Source organism: Clytia hemisphaerica, unplaced genomic scaffold (genome assembly GCF_902728285.1).
Source record: "Clytia hemisphaerica strain Z4C2 unplaced genomic scaffold, Clytia hemisphaerica genome assembly, whole genome shotgun sequence".
Lineage (NCBI taxonomy): Eukaryota > Metazoa > Cnidaria > Hydrozoa > Leptothecata > Clytiidae > Clytia > Clytia hemisphaerica.
The window spans coordinates 1450306-1469315 of NW_027103551.1; the positions used below are offsets into that span (position 1 = coordinate 1450306).

Here is a 19010-nt window from a genome sequence, read left to right on the forward strand (position 1 = left end):
TAAAAACAAGAATTAGTTTCTTCTCATAATTTAAAGAGTAAATATTTCATTGAAATAGAAAATTAAAAAAAAGTCATAACATTGCAATTCAAATTATCATATGTTTCAAAAATTCAAACTTCGAGAGCTGCTTATTAATCTCACTCATGATTTTTTTCTTGATACCCTATTTGTCTTATTTCCAGGAAAAGCATTATCCAGAGACAGATTAAAGACTCATACACATTTTTTTTAACAACAAACTATATAGGAACATAAGGCCAAAATGTTAAGAACAAGTTAAGACCCGAGGGGGGGGGGCACTCAAGGTAAATGACCTACCAGACGTTCGGCCCTTAAGGGTAGGTTTTTCATAGTTCAGCTAGTGCACTGTAAGGGTAGGAAATTACAAAACTGCACTGAACTGCACTGTAAGGGTAGGAAATTGTGATAAAAGGCCAATTTTTTGGTAAAGTTGGCACAAAATTGGTCAATTTTGGAGGAAAATTCCACATTTTCTTGGAAAATTGCAAAAATTTTTGCCCTTACGAGCGAGAAATTTTGAAAAAGTGCACTGTAAGGGTATGATTTTTCATGGAAATTCACTGCACTGTAAGGGTCCGATTTTAGAAGCCAAATTTTGGGCCGAACGTATGGTCTTTTTCAGATCGAGTGCCCCCCCCCCCCGGGAGTTAAGATCATTTTAAGGCTCTAAAACACTGAATTTCTTAGGAAAATGGATAAAAATACACGTTTTTTTTTATAAGGAACACGTTTATAAGGAACTCGAGGCTGAAAATGGTCCAAAAAGTAAGGAATTGTTAAGGAACTGCTCAGGCTGAGAATAAGAAAACAAGTTTTAAGGAATCCAATTTTTGCAAATCCAAACTTAGCAGCTATGTAAATAAGGAACTTGATAAGGAACTTTGAGGCTGAAATTCTCTGTAAAAATAAGGAACTCCATGCTCAGAGCAAAGTTAAGGTTCCTTATAAAAAAAAAACGTGTACTCAAAAAATGGCGAAAATAAGAACATGTTAAGAACATTTTTAGGCTTAAAACTCAAACATATCAAGGCTTCAAAAATTTTGGATGTTCTTATAAAAAAATGTGTAATCGATAAACCTGTTATTATCATATAAATTTTGAAGAAGAAACCTAGTATGAATCGCAGACCTCTACAAAACAGCAGGTAGTCCATAATGAGTACGAATTCGTTAGTGGATGCAAACAGCCTAGGAAACACCTCGACCATTTTAAGATTGTTTGATCAGAGAAACACTCTTCACAAACATTAAACTCGAGACAAAACTAATAAATCGAAAATGAACCACCGTTGTACTTTCAACAGTATCAGTCTGTTCCTCTAAAGAATCCGGCATTGTAACACGCATGCGTAATTTTTCGTTCTTTTAAACCACATGTAGTTAATTCCCGTGATAAACGGGAATTAACTACATTAACTTATTTCTGTGAGGGTTGTGGACGGCGAAATATGTCGTTTTTTATGAAATTTTTCGTTCTTTTTGTCTATTTTTAGTAATGCAGGATTCTTTAGATAAACCCCCTCGTATAACATAATAAATAAACCGTCGTTAAAATCTGTTACCATCATATTATATTAGTTATTGAGTTCACACAAGAGTCCACAGGTTTGTATCTGGGCATGTCAGTAAATACACATCTTTCTGTTTCAAGTCTTCTTCTTGGCGATAGAGAAAGGCTTGAGTGACCCACATACGTTTAATATCTTAGATCGTCTTCAAATTTAAGGGTTAGGACGTTCCAGTGGTCCCCCGTCGTCAAAAAAAAAACGATATAAAAGCTTGTTTCAACACAATGACGGACGCCAACACCATTCACCAGAAAATATGAATAATTTCCCCAATTGCAATACATAAACAAAACCATGAATAATAGTGGAGGAATATCTACTCCATTTTAATCACTGTCACTGTCACTATTCGAATCGCTCAATTGTAAATCTTGCACTGAAAAAAAGAAAATGGATACAGTTACTACAATGGCATAGATGCAAGTGGAATCTATACGAAGTATCGTATCGTTTTTGGGTAACACTTCTGGGCAAGTGAGTTAGGAATAGAAGTGAGGCGGGAACTCACACCCACCAGGGCGGGCGAAATCTGTCTGATAGGGATTGCTTGGATTTCTCCAATGGAAATCCTTAACTTTCATTTATAACACATCTATTCGTTTTCAAATCTTACAGCGATCACCATCCATTAAATAAAACCGACTCATTATTAATACTTCAAATAAAAAAGGCCGCCTCGAATAAACGCCCCTTATAATCTTAAACTTACTATGTTCGCAGTGTAGTTTATACTGATAGCCATAAAAAGCAAAACTTACAGATATTATTCCCTTTGTTAGTATCGGGAGCAGGTGGTGGTGGCTCGTACGGGGTTGAGCTGTCGTTGAACTAAAAGATAAATGAGAGCGATGCTTATTGATGTCTGAATATTGGCAATCTTTGTTTGAAACGAGTTTCTCTGAATTATGAAGCTCTGATGTGCTTGAACTGAAGGTTGATCAAGAAGGATTTTCGCCTCGTTTAACATACTTTTTGGTAGACCATGTCATACGTTTTTAAGAGTTACTATTTTAGGCTGGTTTGAAACCAAATCAAACCACAAAAACTATTATTCTCCCCAATTAGATATCGTTTTGAGGTGTTTTGAGGGTGTAAAAAGTGAAAAATTTTCTTCGTCGCCCAACCATGGTGGGCGACATTTTTTCCAAAATGCTGGCCCCCTTGCTCAAAATGCCTCGCCGGGGCCCATGGTTTATCAATATGTTTTACCCAATCAAGTAATCATCAATATAACGCATTTTTCCAATGTATGTTGTTTTATTGAATTTTAATCTGAGCCACGTCTTTCTCAGATATTTCTTCTATTCTATTTGGTTGAGTTGCAGGAGGCTCTGCGGGCTATTCTTGCAACTATAGACGCTTTCGATGAGAGCCCCGTCAGTACCTTGTACTAACTACACGATTCCCCTCACAAGGCTGGATTGGCGAGAGCTCGTTCACTTACCAAGTGAACCATTGGAGTGGGAATCGAACCTCAGTCAATCGCCTGTGCAACAACCAAGGTCAGTGACCACTATACCACACTATGCCTTCTAAGAGGTTCTAGGCGTATCCTAAGAGGTCCAAAGTATACCTGATCCAGGAGCACTTTGCCTTGCTCTTCAACGTCCGAATCAGAGTCGGAGCTGTCCGAATCGCTTGAAGAATCCGAAGAACTCGACCCACTTGTATCCTTTGGCTGTGCCTGCAGTGAAGAAAATATTGTGAAACAACTATAAGTTCAGTTCCTGTCTCATTCAGGTTAAAGATATTATTTTTTATGATATATAAAGTAGGCGCGTTTTTATGTTGAAAAAGTAGAATAAACAATAAAACTTTTCAACATCTGTGCTCACGTAGCATAGAAGTGAGAAAAAAATTGTTTTTTTCTTTTGTTTAAAAATGCTGTGTAGGCAAAAAACAATCCAGCGGGTCTGGTTTTTCGAGTGTAAAAATCCAGGGGGTCAGTAAAATGAGGGAAATCTAAGGTGGTCCAAGAAATGACCAAATAGTAAAACAATAGATTTTTAATTCCAGACGTGTGTCAGGATTTTTGTGACAAACCTTTTTTTCCAGTGGACTAAGTGGATTCCTAAATAAAACATAACTTACAGGTTTTTGAACAGGCGGCTGTTTACTTTGCTGTTGTGCAACGTTTGATTTACTTTGAGCAGAGTTTTGACTCCCATATCCTATTCGAATAAAGATCAGAAGCGATGATACAAGATAATACTGAGATAGATCTGTAATATTCTTTATTTCAAGCCTTATATGAAAATGTATATCAAATTGAATACTCCATTCTTATCATAAGTATAACACTAGGATTCGCGCATTCCCTCTGATATGTTTTGATATAGGGGCTGTATAAATTCTCATCCAAGAGTTACCCCAGTCTTCGTGTTATCGAGTTAAAGAAACTTGATTAGCTTGATAAGTAAGTTTTAACATGAGAGATCTTTAAATTTCATTAACTTTTAATTAAAAATTTGAATGGCTAGAAGTTTATACTGTGGACCTCTGGAGTAGTTCTTCGGACGGGATTTATACATGATACACATCCCCTATATCAAAATCAATTCTGGGGTCGCGTGCGGCCTAATATGATACTTAAGGCAAATACTGAGAAAGTTCATAATGAATTATGAAATACACTAAAGGGAAACATTTTGGCGGATTTAGCCAAAACGAAGTCCCCGTCAAAACTATTTACTGGTAAGTCATGCGTCAAATGAAATTCTATCTGAAAAATTTTTTTTTCGGCAATCCACCAAAATTTCTTACTTCAAGGCATTTAAAATGCAAGCAGCCATTCTTAAAGCCTTAGCACCAGACCACTTAATTCAATGGCGCAAAAATTTAGCGATTTCGGAAAAAAAAGAAGAAGCTTTCCGGTGGTATACAGCTGCCATCTAATTTTCACGCTTATGTGGAAAGGAGTTCTAAAGTTTGAAATTTAAATGCGAAAAGTTGTAAAACTTTTTTTTTAACCCTATTAGCCCCAGGGGGGGGTAGAATCTACCACGCTGGAGTTCTTTTGTTTATATCTCGGAGAAAAACTTTTCAAACGACTTGAAACTTTCTGACTTTTAATAAAATCTTATTAAGAGTACTTGTGCAAAATTTTAGGGTCATAGGTTGTCCAGATCAGGTTTTATGACTTTATTGTGAAACATGACATAAAACCCAGCTTAAATCGCTTAAAACTCAAAATTTTAAAGGGCTGATAACTTCTAAACTATTTATTCAATCATTTTCAAATTTTGACACGTGATAGGCATTGATAATACAAATTCAAAAAATCAAAAGAAAATTTTGAAAATGATGACGTCATCATTTATGACGTCATCAAATTTTCAAAATTTTACTCATCTTCAGCATAGATTTTAAGAAAAACTCTTCATGGAATATGCAAAACCGGCAATTATGTTAAAGAAGAGTCTTTTATCTTTCAGAATCTTCAAACAGAACTGAAATATCTTTATTGGTTCGACTGTAATAGACATTTTTGTAAACCATTATTTTGGCTTTTTTCCGACAGTTGGAAATTTTGTGATGACGTCATCAGTTTTTGAATGACGTAATCAAATTTTTTTTTCTTCCTGGAAAATTGTATCATGACGGAGAACATCTGTACCAAATTTCATGGCCATAGCTCTTCTAGATCGAAAATAATCGAGGGTGGTAGATTCTACCCCCCCCCCTGGGGATACAAAAGTCAAAAAAGCTTGGGGCTAATAGGGTTAAGACAGCATAAATATTTTTTTATAAGAATATCTAAAATTTTTGAAACCTAAAAATGATCTGAACATGTTATTTTTACCATTTTCTGAGTATTTTTGCCCATTTCCCTAAGAAATCGGATGTCTGCAAAGCCTTAATAAAATGTTCTTAACTTATTCTTGATATTTTGGCCATCGAAGCTCATAAAAAACGTATATGCAAACCTGAGGAGGTTTGGGACGAGTCATGTTGTTGATTGTTTGAGGAGGATGAAGTATCGTGTGATTTGTGTTTACTGCTATGCGATGTTGCTTTTTTACGTGGTAAACTCACTGGTGTTGTGTTTGTTTTTCTCGTCATTTCAGCTGATCTATCAGTATACAGAAAGTAAAGAATCAGTGAAGGAGGTACCGTCGTTTTGAATAAGTTTCCCATTTCCGCACTAAGATTCCTTTGCCCCTTTTCTAGCGGAGAAAGACCAGGACTTCGGGTAGTTGAAAAATGAGCAAATGAGAAAGCTTCGTGAATAAACACAAGATTTTCCGTACCTTTATAGAAACAATTCCTTTCCAATCTCATGCCGTTTATCCCGGGAAAAATAGCGGAAGAATTTTGGTGCGGAAATGGGAAACTTATAAGAAACGACGGTAAATAATCGGTAAAAGTCAATACCTGTTACATTTCATTTCAAGAGAAATAAGCTACATGCTGAATGGACCTACCTGAAGGATAATGTAACACGAAAATACCAAGGCCAATTGCGAGAATTACTCATTTTCCCTAAAAATTTGTGCAATTTCTTAAGAAATTGGGTGTTTTAGAAAATTGTTCTTAACTTGTTCTGAATATTTTGGCCATCGAGGCCTTATGTTCTTATATAGTTTGTTCTTATAATGTTCTTACCTATCAACAGTTCCACTTCGGCTCTTCTTCAATGGTATGGTGGTTGATACTCTTTCTAGTGTGATATCCTAGAAAAGATTTATAATACGCTCGGATGCGGTCTTTGTGAATGTTGTCAACATTGGAAAAATCTGGCCAATTTCTTTAAATGGTAACACATAGTTACTCGAATTCTACACCCCCTTCTCACAGATACCCACTGGAACCCCTTCCAACTGGAAAAATTGGCCAAAATAACGTCCTCAGTGAGAGATCTTACTCTAATCTTACTTTTGTCCCCGCTGAAAATAACCAGATAAGCAAATCCTCACTGCAAAATGTTGTTTTATTTTTTCCATCCCCATTGAATTTTCTGGCTCGAAAATAATTGAATTCAAATCCCCAGCCCACATAAAGAAACATGGGACTATCAATCCCCATCGAGTTTTGGTCCATCATTTGTCTGAAAAAAAAACCTACCGGGCCTCTCAATAAACAAAAAAAATTTCTCACATAAATATCAAATTGGTCAATTTAAGTCTTTCATGTAGAAAATGTTATTAAAGGTTTTTAAATAAGAGTGATATCGTTTGCTTACTCGTTAATTTTAATTTACGAGCTTTTTCACATTGAATTGAGACAGATATGGAGCAAGATTGGTCAAAAAGAGGAATATAAAAACAATTTTTTGTTTATTCAGCATGAAATCGAACACAATATAAAAAGAGACACCGGCCATCGACACCGATATAGGATATGTGCCTGATATGAAACGGGAATACTTATGTAAAAATAAAACCTTTAAACTGCTTTGAAAGGTACTGATCTCCAACTACTTGACTAGATCGGACTACCCGTATAATAAGAAGCGTGTCCAGATTAAGAGCTGACTAGTCCGTAATCTTGTTTTCAATTCTGGTCGTCAACAACACGGTTCAAATATTTTGAAATTTGAACGTTCGAAAATCGGTGAAAGGTAAACTAGAAAACATCATGGCGGACTAGTCGACTTCAAAACTGGACACACTTCCCACGGAAATCTTTGAGCAGTTAGACTATCAAGTGTGTAAAAGTATATGATATCTGCGGTTAAATGGCAAATGGGCTCTTCCAGAAAATGTCCGTACATGGGGGATGGAGTAGTGAAAAATCTACAAAATTTGTTTTGTCCGGGCTCTGTTTGAGGGTAATTTTGATAGTTCATAAGGTCAAGTGATGTTAGTCCAGGGGGGTTAGACCTGCTGCCCGGGGGTCAAAAGTCACAATGCCCGGGGGGTAAATTTCCAAAAAATGTTATATCCTCAACCCCCCCCCCCCATATTCAAATTTTTTCTGGAAAAGCCCAATATAAACTTACCCCTGTTTCTTTATCAATGATTAGGATACACTCTTTGGCACCAGGTTTTCTTCCACCTTTGAATGTCGTTGAGCCTTGATCCTGAAAGGGACGAGATGGAGTTTATACAAGGTCTTATTTGATTTGGTTGGTCGTTCACCAGTAATAAAACAATTTTGTTACTTTTTCTAAAGAACGCGTCATTTTTATTACTTCAAATGACCAACTATTAAAGTATCTAATAAAAACTTTATCTCATCTGTAACTTCAGTCTTTTTTCATATCCCCCTTATATTTTAGTTGTAACTGCCCAACAACCCAAAAATATTCCAAACATCTAATTTAGTCAATTTTGTTTTGAGCTGAAATAATATTTACAGTATTAGAATAATTTCCAATGAGAACGGAACTTTTAAAAAAGATGCTTTTATTACTGTCTGAAAAATTTCATCTCATCGATTATACCTCTTCTTATTCATACAAAAATGTTTCTTAACACTAACTATTCACTGACTATTCCCCTTTTGACCGTAAATTTAGCATTGATTTCTTAGGTAAGGCTTTCATCTCTCAATGAGAGATATAAGAGCAATATAATATAAGAGAAAACGATAATGGTGTGTTCTCACTTGATTTGGATATGTGACAACACATTCTTTGTTACTTCCAAATGTCAATTCTGCTGGTTGTGATGTATCAATTGATGCTGGTTTGAAATCATCTGGTATGAAAAAGAAATCAAAAAAATTGATGATGAAAAGTTTTTATAAATACATCTCACAGGAAGACTACTTAATATTTTGCAAGTAGGCCGACCCCTTCTCACCATTGTATTGCAGGGAATAGGTGTACCCTAAGTTTGTCTAATGTCGACATCCCTCATCTAATTCCGACACCCTTTTTAGAGATAGGAAAAATAGGAAGGCCCAAAACGCTGATTGAAAAAGATGTTCTCTTCTCTTACCACTAAGCAAAGAAAAGTCAAAGTTTCAATCAGGGATTTCGACCTTCATACTATTCCCAGCACTGAAGATGGATGTCGGCATTAGACCAACTTACAGTGTACTGTCTAGATATGAATTGCACATCAATTTTTCTGTTGCAAGTCCCCAGACTTGTTCAACAGTTTCTTTATATCGTGTATAATGTTACCAAAGTTAGGGTTCACAGAAGCAAGTCATATAACAATGTTGTCATCATCCTCAATTGATGAACATTTAGTTGTAATGTGTGACCAACGCAAATAAGATAATAAGAAAAATTGATTCCTGAAAGGCTAATTATTTTATGAAACTTACAGCGGAGCACGTGGAAAGATTCTTGAGCTCTTGATCCTTTCTCAAAACTTGTACCAAGCCTCAAACTATACTCCTTTCCTTCGCTCAACCCATGGCTGGGTGGCGAAGTTGATTTCATTTGTTTTTCTTTTTCTTTATTCTTTTTTTTTGTTACTTATTTTTATAATGTATTTATCTGTAAAATAGAAAGTATAAGAAAGATGAAAGTAATGAACACAATAACGTTGAAATATTTAAGAAAGTAACAGAAACAACTATTTGGGTCCTTTTCATAAGAAAACAATCCTTGAAGCACATTATCCCTAATAATGGGCTCTTCCAGAAAATGTGGGTGAGATCCACTGTCCGGGGGTAAATTTCTGAAAAATCTTATATCCTCCACCCCCAATATTCAAATCTTTTTCTGGAAGAGCCCAATCTTACTGAAAACTTTTATCTCCAAGCCTTCTCGTCCCTGAAACTGAACGAACACCGATTCAGCGATAATATTATTTCTGGACATTGGAAATTCATCAAGAACATGACAAATTTTCACAAGGTATATGATAACCCTTTCGCAAATTAACCTCCAAAAGGCAAATAATTTCTCACTAAAAGACCCGGTCCGATTTGTCAAAACAGTAGAAAGACACAAAAAGCAAACATAATTTCCTGTTTTATTTCATGAACGTAAAATTCTTAAATAATGTACATAAAAAAGAAATTTTAAGTGTGTTTTCAGTATAAAACTCACACAAGCAAAGCTTTAATTTCCTTTTTTATACTAACTCTAATCTACATGTAACTAAAGTTAGCCCCCCCAAATCTGATGCATCTATAAAAATGTCAAATGTAGGTAAGAAATTAATGAAAGTTAAAAAAATAATTTGAAAATTCTATACTATAATAAATATTTGAGGAAAAACATTTTAAGAGATTCTAATGTTGTTACTTGTGAATCCTTACTCAAACAGACTCAAAGGCTCGTGGCAAATTCATAATAACTGATCAAAAACTTTTAAGGGTGAAAAAGTTACTTATTTTTTAGAAAGTATGTTTTGAATTGTAGAGGACTTGAAAAAGGTTTAAAAATGGTTTCAAAAAAAAAAATTTTGCATTTTTTAAAACTAATAAATTAATTCAATATAAAATACCTGGTGTTTTACTCTGTATAAAAAAGACATGGTGTTTTTTAATACTAAATTACTATAATTATTATAAACTTTCTAAAAATTGAAAAAGAATGTATTATAAATTTGTTAAGAACTAAAACTATCACTATCACTATGATGAAAGCCTTCAGTATCCAATGAAGCAAAGGTGTTCTCTGAAGTTTGTTGGATAACTTTAGGTGCATTAGATCGCAGACTTGGAGTAGGAGATTTTAGCACCATATCATGTCCATTGTTCAACGATTCTTCAACAGCTTCTAATAATTGACGCCCATAAGGCATTTCGTTCTTATTCGGTGACGTAAGAGGAGATATGATGGTATATTCAGATAAACGTGAATCAATGTCAATTTCAATTCCATCATCACTATATGAATCATTATCATCAAGAGTGCCAGAGCTGTTCGAGTTTGGGTTCGAATATTGTGATACTGAAAATGAGTCTATAGTGCTAGCTTTATCAATATCAATCACGTCATAACTGTCTAGTAAGAAATCAATCATATCTAATGTTTTTCCATGCCAACTTGCCGAACGCCTGTGTTTTGACGGTTCAAAACCATCAACTCGGTCGCAAGAGTCGTCAGTATCAGCAAGCTGTAGTTGACCACCTGGTAAAACACAAGCTGTCTTTTTGGATTCTTTATGGTAAGTCTCTGAAGATCCAAAACCTTTGAAAATAAAAACAATAAATTACATGCAACGATCACATCCAGCCCTTTATTGTATTGTAGATTCAATAATAGAATAATAAATTTACCGAATTTTTTTTGCAGAAAATCACGAAAATAGATGCCTAGCCATGCAACACTGTCTAATCTTTTTCTTTTTTCCTGTAACATTCAAAAGAGAAATTTGAGTTCATCGACATTTCCAAAGTAAAACAACAGGGGGGATTCCTAAAAGCAATCTTAATATACCTTAAGGGAACTTATTTTGGCAGGAACTAATTTTGGTGGATTTGGCGGATTAGTTCCCGCCAAAATTAAAAAAATTCACTATTCGCCAAAAGAAGTTCCCGCCAAAATTAAAAGATTTTAGGATATTTGCTGCCCGCCAAAATTAGTTCCCGCCAAAATAAGTTCCCTTAAGGTAATAAATGTATGAAGAAAATTACGTAGTGCGTGAAAAATATGAGTGTGAAAACTTACGATGAAAATCAATGACATCTCTATCCGCAAACACCTGATTCCTCTGGCCCCTTTCTCCAATAAAATTAGACCAGCCACGCCCAGGAGCTTTCTCATTTGTTTTCTCATCCTTACGGAGGGATAAAATAGTGTCCAATGATAATGAACGAGTTAAAAGGCAATTTTGATCAGAACATGCAAGTTCGTTCATGTTATCTTCATTGTTCTTCTTCCTCTGCTCTCTCAGCTTTTGTTCAGCTATTACACGGTCTCTAATATTACTTAGCAATACACTGTGCTTGAGATAACTTTCCATTTGTGATATTGATAGCTCAGTTTGCAAAAACAAATGAAGCGCAGGGTCAGACAAAAATGGATTCACTTCTACAACCCTGGAAAATGAAATGAAAGTAATAAAATATTGTTATTGTGTAGGATAAAGAATTAATATACTGTAACCTGTTAACTTAAATGAGACACATTAGGAAGATTAGATTAGGAAGACGAGATGTGAGAAGCATGACAAGCCCAAACATGGATTAAAAAAGACACAATTCACCCATAACCCTGGACGGAAGATATAGTATTTGAGATTTTTTCAAATGTCATTCTGCTAACCTGACAATACATTAAATACAAATTAAATATAGAAACAAACAAACTTATTCATGAAATGCTGCAGTCCCATCTGGCGTTTCATAAGAAAGGGGTCTTTGAATCGGCCAACATATTTCTTGCCAGGTAGGCTTGGTGCAGTTCTATAGAATGAAAATGTAGAAATCTAAAAAATAGCTTCTTTTTGAAACAAAGAATCCTTATTATTAGATTAAAAATCTAAAATGTGAAATAAAGATAATATACAAAATAGGTTAAAGACTCATTGGTGAAAGATTGATATTGAATAAACGGTAGCCGAGAAAGAATTGTCTTTGAACGATGGGACATTTGGCATTACGTGAGTAGTACTCCCTTTGATCTGCTTTGATTTGTTTTGTTATAAGATATGAAATCGGCCTCAAAATTCATGTCTGCTTATAGCAATTTTTTTCTAGGCCAATGTTTTGAAGGAGTTGTTTGTTGATGTCATCAAAATATTTTGCAGTAAGGAAAGATATTATAAAAAAAGTTTTGTGACAAAAGGTATAGCTGGGCAATTTCAACAAATAAACTACACTGAAATTGGTCTATTTTTATCAACAATTCTACGTCTATGTAATACATATTTGGGATCCTAAAAGCACTGTTAAAATTCATACTATTATCTTAAAATTCTCCAATACTTACGTCATCATGATGTCATTCATTCCCAATCGGGCTTTCAACCACGCAAATTCAGAGTATCTTCTTCGTACTTGAGAATCTTTGATTGCAAATTCTGGATGGTTTGTCTATTAAAAAAACATGTTATTCAATAATTTGAAATATATTGCTACCAGTTTTATCGGCCTAAGAACCAGAGTTACTGTAGTCACGATAAATATAATAATAAACTTGAATGGTAAATAAAAAGTTGAAGCACTAATTGTAAAAAGAAAAGTATTTAAAAATCGCTTTAATTTCTATAAACTGTAATTAAATGAGAATCATTCGTCTTTTTAGAGAATATTCCTGACCATCACTCCCCCCTGGAAAGTGGCGGGGGGAAGTTACGCTCCAAAAGTCTACTACTTTACTTGATTACTTTGATTACTTCAGCTTAATGGTTGGCGTCAATTACTCAAATCAAAGCTTGTGAAGCTGAAAACTTTTGCCTGTGGCGCAATATTTTCATATAAAATGAGCAAAATATCTTATCTTAAGCTTAGAACTGCAACATAATTTACATTGAATAACACTTTTTTGGTAGAACAAATTTTTGAAAGTGTTGAGGGTAAAAAGCCTGGGGGCTACAAAAAAATCCATGAATATTTGGGGGACTGAAAACTCAGGCGGGCTAATTTTTGCCTGGGATCTAAACATAGGCTGACGCTATGTATTCAAAATAGTATAAACAGGAAACTTTCAATTTCACCTTGACATGAACTTCATAGTCAGTATACAATGCTCTTCTTCTTTTGATGTGTGTTCTTGGGTTAAGCACAAATATATCGAGAAACTAAAGTAAGAATAGAGTGGAAATGATTTGAAGTATTATACATTACTAGCCCTAGACCATTCTCTTTGTCTTTTTGAATGTTCAGTTAAAATGTTCAGTTAGAATCAATCAATGTTGCAAGAAAATAAATCCGATATTATATTACTTTACCTTGTTATAAAGTCTGTCATGATTATCTAGTTGATCTTCATTGCCATACATTCCAAATACATACTTATCCATGATGACAACAAATTATCAATTACCATTTCCAAAGAAAATGTTTTTATTTAATTATCAATCTAAAATTAGTGACAATTTGATTTTATATGAAGAGTAAACAAGAAAATTGATAGGGTAGGGTTTTTAGAGCTTCCTGAAAAGCCCAAAAATGAGTTCTTCTGGAGTTGCAGGAAACAAAACTGTATAATGTATGTATAATACAAATAAATATTATTGTGCAAAACAAAGTTAGATACAAACTTAAACCATGGATAACACCTGCAGAAATTCTTAATTTAAGTCTTCAATACCTAGCACAATCATCTCCAAAATAAGCAAAAGGTAAGTCCCAAGAATCCAAAGAAAGATTCTATAATTAACACCAAGATCCCTAGTTCGAGCCCTCTACTACTATACTTCCGACCTCAAGTCACTCCAAAAAACGACATTACTAACAATACTATATAACCACTTTCATTTTCGTTTTTGTCCAGATTTATCACATGACCCAAAGCTTCCTGGATTTCCCTACACGAGGGAATCCTGTAAAGCGAGGGAATATTCTATAATGGGTTACCATGGTCTCTGTTTACAACTGGTGTATCAAGTAAATAACCTATTTAGGGATATGATAGTCATTCATTCTGACTAAGCGAGGCAAAAATATCACTTAATAGAAATTTTCTTCAAAAATTTCGCATATGTAAAGTATGGTCTGGTGTTTGGGAACTAATATCAAGCAGAGCCAACTCAGAATACCCTGTCTCCCGGTTGACATCTAACTCTGACGCCTGAGACTGCTGCAAACTCCTTCAGCAACTTTATTATAATATTGCTGACTCTTTATATGCCGAAATGCCCCTTTTTCGATCATTTCAATAACTTTTTGAAGGAACGCAATATACACTTCCCACTTCTAACACTTTCTCCACAAAAAATGCAAGCGGTGTGCTATCAGTGAAAGTTAACGTGACATGTTATGACAGAAAGTATGATTGATAAACTTGGTGGAGTTATCAAAACAAATTTGTTGTCAAAGAGATTTAACAGTAAGTGAAAATACAGGCCAGATATCAACAGTCCCATGTTTCGACCAATCGTCCCAAGTTAGAGCAGTTGACGGTACAAATAATATTTTATGGCTTCAGTAAGTAAAAATACAAGCCAGATATCAACAGTGCCATTATTCAACCAATCATCCCAAGTTAGAGCAGTTGACGGTAGGCTTTCACACTGCAAACAAAAGGAACAATTCTTTGCAACAAGAAACGTGTAAATGCAATTGCGAAAGTGTTCGAACACAGATATAAAAAAAGTGAGATCTGTTATGGAAACTCAGTAACTTTGACATGTCAATCAATCAATGTGTGATTAAATTGTTTAAAGGGGAATTAACGTTTGGAATTAAAGGCCTGTTTCCATCGATCGCGCGAGCGTGCACGCTAGGCCAAAATTCTTAAAATAGATTTGGCCGCACACTCCGCGCAATCAATGTTTGATTTCCATCAACAAAGAGGTGGACTCGAACACAATCTGTATGTTTATAATTTTTTTTTTACTCAGCAGTTTTTCTCTTTCTTGATTAGTTGAAAAATTATCTATTGAGATGTGCGCTCCTGTACGCTCAAAAAAGTTGAAAATTTTCAGCGTAGAAAAGAGCACAAAAGCGTACAAGAGCGTACACATTTTGTGTACAAGAAAATTTAAATAGTGACGTCGATGTGCTATTTTAGGAAATTTTGGCCTACCGTGCACGCTCGCGCGATCGATGGAAACAGGCCTTAACCCTGAAATTTTTTTTCGAAACATTAAAGTAGAAGAAAAATGTGATCGAACAAAAAAAGAACCACTTCAAAATGTCTTTTATTCATTGAGTTATTTAATCTTTAATTTCTTACAATTTTGACTCTACAATGGAGAAAAACTCCCCCTCTGTGTATTTTGTGACGTAAAGTGTGCTCCAACTATTTTCACTGTTACATTCTATTTGGTTTTAAAAGATATATAAAACGTTAGAAATGAATCTTTTTTAGAGTAATTATAGCAAAACGTTGAAGACATAAAACTAGGAGAATGTAGTTAGTATTCCAAAGGTGCAGTAAATTCTCTAACGGTAAAAAGAAACTCAAAAAATGCATTTTATAAATCATCATTCACCACTCTTCCCTTATAAAAAAGAGAAACACAGTTCGCACCCTACGTCACATTTTTCGTATCCATAGCAACACAAGGGAATTTTCAAACAACTCTTATTCCGGATGTAGAAGAGTAAAGCCCTATAAACCATATATATTTGAAATCGTCTCAATGAGCTCTATTTGAATCTGTCATTTGTTTGTTGACAAATTTGAAACGTTAATTCCCCTTTAATCACGCACACTGGGAAAAGTCTCTAGAGAAAAACAAACAAAAAATGGCATCACGATGTGAGCAGCGTGTGTGTGATTAAATTGTTAATCAACTTTTAAAATGCCTTAAAAATACATTAGGTTGTGATTATTATGGGAATCGGATATGGTGGAAGTTCAGATTCCCCAAGTGAAGTGGTGGTGGAATTGTGGCTTGGGTTTGGTATCGTTGTTGATTTACCAGCTTGGAAACTTCTTGAGAACGGGTGATTTTGGGTGGTAGTTTGAGACTTTCGTTGATGAATGAGATCATTTGCAGGCGAAAGTTGTCCAGTATTTTGAGAAAATCCAATGAATCGTTAGTTTCTCTGTGGTTCTTTGTTGGAAGATCTGATTTCTTTGACATGGATCTGGTCCCTTTGATGTGTGCAAAAGTGCAGTGGGTATTGAAGCATGTACCACTTTTAATTGAGGAAGAGCACATTCTGGGGTGAAATTGTGCACAGTTAGTTCCAGCATTACATCCTCTTGGACCTTTGTTTCCGTATTTCATGAGTTTTGGACAGGCTTTAGGATGGGTGTACCGCGAATACCATGCTTACATTTTCCTTTCATATAGAATCGACAGGTTGGAGGTGTATTGTTGTTGGTCTTGTTGAGATCTTTTGATTCTTCAGAGGGTTGGGAGGTTGCAGATGTGAGCTTTGTGTTGTTCTCAATCTCTCTTAGAAATCTTTAGCTTTATATGTATTGTGTGGAAAGTTGATTGATTATTATATAAAAATATTTGTAAAATATTTAGTATATTTATGAAAATAATATTTTTTTTTGCAAATCTGACTTGCGATTCAAGAAAGTGCTCTATACCATCGGTAGAGCGATATATCAGTCAATAATAGAGACTAGTTTATTTTCCGATACTCAGAGTTTCGTGCCGTTTCAGGCAGTCTTCAGTCAGATTTTAAAAAAATTACAAAAACGACATTCGCAATGTCAATCTTCAATTATACAGTATGGTGTCTTCATTTGTCAAAATTGACGTCATTTCAGTCTTTGCTGTCAAACAAGGCGAGGGTGTGCTTGTTGACATGTCTACATTTTGAAATCAGTTCAGATTTTGAGACAAAAAGGACTAGCTCAGGATAGAAAAAAGTAAAAATAAAAAGAAATAAAAATATTCCACAAGTTAAAATTCGTAGTTTGAAATGCTAAGGCTAAATTTATCAGGGTCTTCTTCATTAACGATATGGGTTGGTAAGGCATTCCACAACCTAATTGTTGAGGGGACATAGCTGTATTCATACGACTGGATTCGTGCATTTATTGGTATCATTTTTGCGTTAGCGGTACGAGCACGACATACATCAGAAGATAAACAAGCAATTCGACCGTGTAGAATCTTATGGATGTAGTTCACGGTTTGTGTAATTTACGATGCGCGATCCAACGATTCACGATGCGCGATGCACGATCCATGCATATATTATGTTAATTATTCTAATTATGCATTTTCAGGTTTTAGTAATCACATATTTTAATTCCTTCTTTTGTATTCCTGGAAAATCAATGTAAAGCATGCGTGTATATATTTTAACCTCAACAATCAAATCAAATCAAAACATAGACTTTTTTCCCATGCTTTGAATTGAATACCTTTTTGCTTTCTTTATTTAAAAAAAAATGTTTCTCCGATTAAACCAACCAAATGCATTGGATTGAGACAGGGTTATAAACAAAAATTTACAATGTTGTGGTAAAGTAGGGAAGACGTTTTTTAATGAAGAGCGCGTGTATAAACTCACCTTTTTTGAGAAAGATCAAATGAATTAACTTGATCATCAAACAAAGAAAAATATCAAATAAATAAAAGCACCAGTTGCAATTCAGTTGGCGAAAGGCTTTTATAAGAACATGCCAAAAGTAATAATGTAGCCAATGATTCCTTATTTACCTTATTCACTGTTCTTAAAAAAATAAGGAACGTACAAAAATGAGTTTGTGTTTTAATAAATTTTTCACACCAAAACTTTTCTATGACGTCAAGGCTTTTTTCTTTCATTTTAAAAACGAGTGAGGCATGCGGCGAACATTTTCTTTCTCTCGCTATCAATTTTTGGTTTTTTCTACACAGAAGATATAAGTTATTTTAATCATTATGATTATAATAAATTATTTCCCCTTCTTTTTTTAATTTTCTTTTCGTTATTGTTATATGATGTTTGTAGCTAGCATTATGAAAACTTATTCGTGCATAATTAGAATAATTAACATAATATATGCATGGATCGTGCATCGCGCATTGTGAATCGTTGGATCGCGCATCGTAAATTACACAAACCGTGTAGTTCAGCTTAGTTTCAAGCCGTCTTTGCTGGAGGGTCTTGAGGTTAAGATTATGAATCATGGTGGTTGGACTACTGGAATATCTCCAATCATTAGATATAAATCTTGATGCCTTGTGTTGGACCATTTCTAATTGGTTGATGTTTGCTGCAGTATGAGGATCCCAGACAACTGATGCGTATTCAAGAATCGGCCTCACATAGGTACGATAACTTTGGAGCTTGATTACTTGGTTACATGTACGCAGGTTACGCTGGAGGAAGCATCTGATTTGGTTGGCTTTTTTCGAGGTGTAGTTGACATGGGTAATAACTTTTTGTGTATAAATACGCCGAGGTATTTAGCTGAGTCAACAAGCTCAAGGATCTGGTTATGCATGGAATAGTCAGATAGGATGATCTTGCGCTTATTGGTGACTCTGAGAGGACCTTGCATTTGTCTGGATTGAATTCCATGGACCAATGCTTTTCCCACTCAATCAGATTATTTAGATCATGTTGAAGTTGATAAGCGTCATTGACTGATTCAATTTTTCTGTATAATAGAGCTTCATCCGCAAAAAGACAAATTTGAGAATTCACACACAATGGCAAATTGTTTATGTATACTAGAAATAGTAGTTGTCCCAATACTGTCCCTTGGGCGGGGAACACCAGATAATAGACCTTTTTTCAAAGAGGCCACCCTGTTGAATAATTATGTAGTCCAGCAGAAAAACAATGATAAAACCATGCATAATTATTACAATATGCATGATACAGTAATTATGCATGGCTCTATCATTGTTTTTATGGCTGGACTACATAATTATTCAACAGGACGTCCTTTTTGAAAAAAGGTCTATACCATGGCTTTGTCTGAGCTCTTGCTGTTAACAACTACAGTTTGCGTCCTGTTTGCAAGGTAATTTCTAATCCAGAAGAGAGTATTAC

The 19010-nt window shown here is 34.8% G+C and overlaps 2 protein-coding genes across 2 annotated transcripts; both read right to left on the bottom strand.

The window, feature by feature from the left end:
- LOC136800223 (ELL-associated factor 2-like) lies at positions 1-8987 on the bottom strand. Its single transcript, XM_067056843.1, has 9 exons — positions 8811-8987; positions 8142-8233; positions 7534-7614; positions 6198-6265; positions 5519-5664; positions 3684-3763; positions 3166-3276; positions 2351-2420; positions 1-1968 (listed from the first exon to the last, which is right to left on the bottom strand). Exons 1-9 carry the CDS (start codon positions 8926-8928, stop codon positions 1919-1921), a joined length of 816 nt encoding a protein of 271 aa, XP_066912944.1. The 5' UTR covers positions 8929-8987; the 3' UTR covers positions 1-1918.
- Positions 8988-9950: 963 nt separating this feature from the next.
- LOC136800225 (uncharacterized) lies at positions 9951-13467 on the bottom strand. The gene is made up of 6 exons (XM_067056844.1): positions 13337-13467; positions 13103-13186; positions 12376-12479; positions 11754-11849; positions 11113-11483; positions 9951-10632 (listed from the first exon to the last, which is right to left on the bottom strand). The coding sequence occupies exons 1-6, from the start codon at positions 13406-13408 to the stop codon at positions 10049-10051; spliced, it is 1311 nt and encodes a 436-aa protein (XP_066912945.1). The 5' UTR covers positions 13409-13467; the 3' UTR covers positions 9951-10048.
- Positions 13468-19010: the final 5543 nt, after the last annotated feature.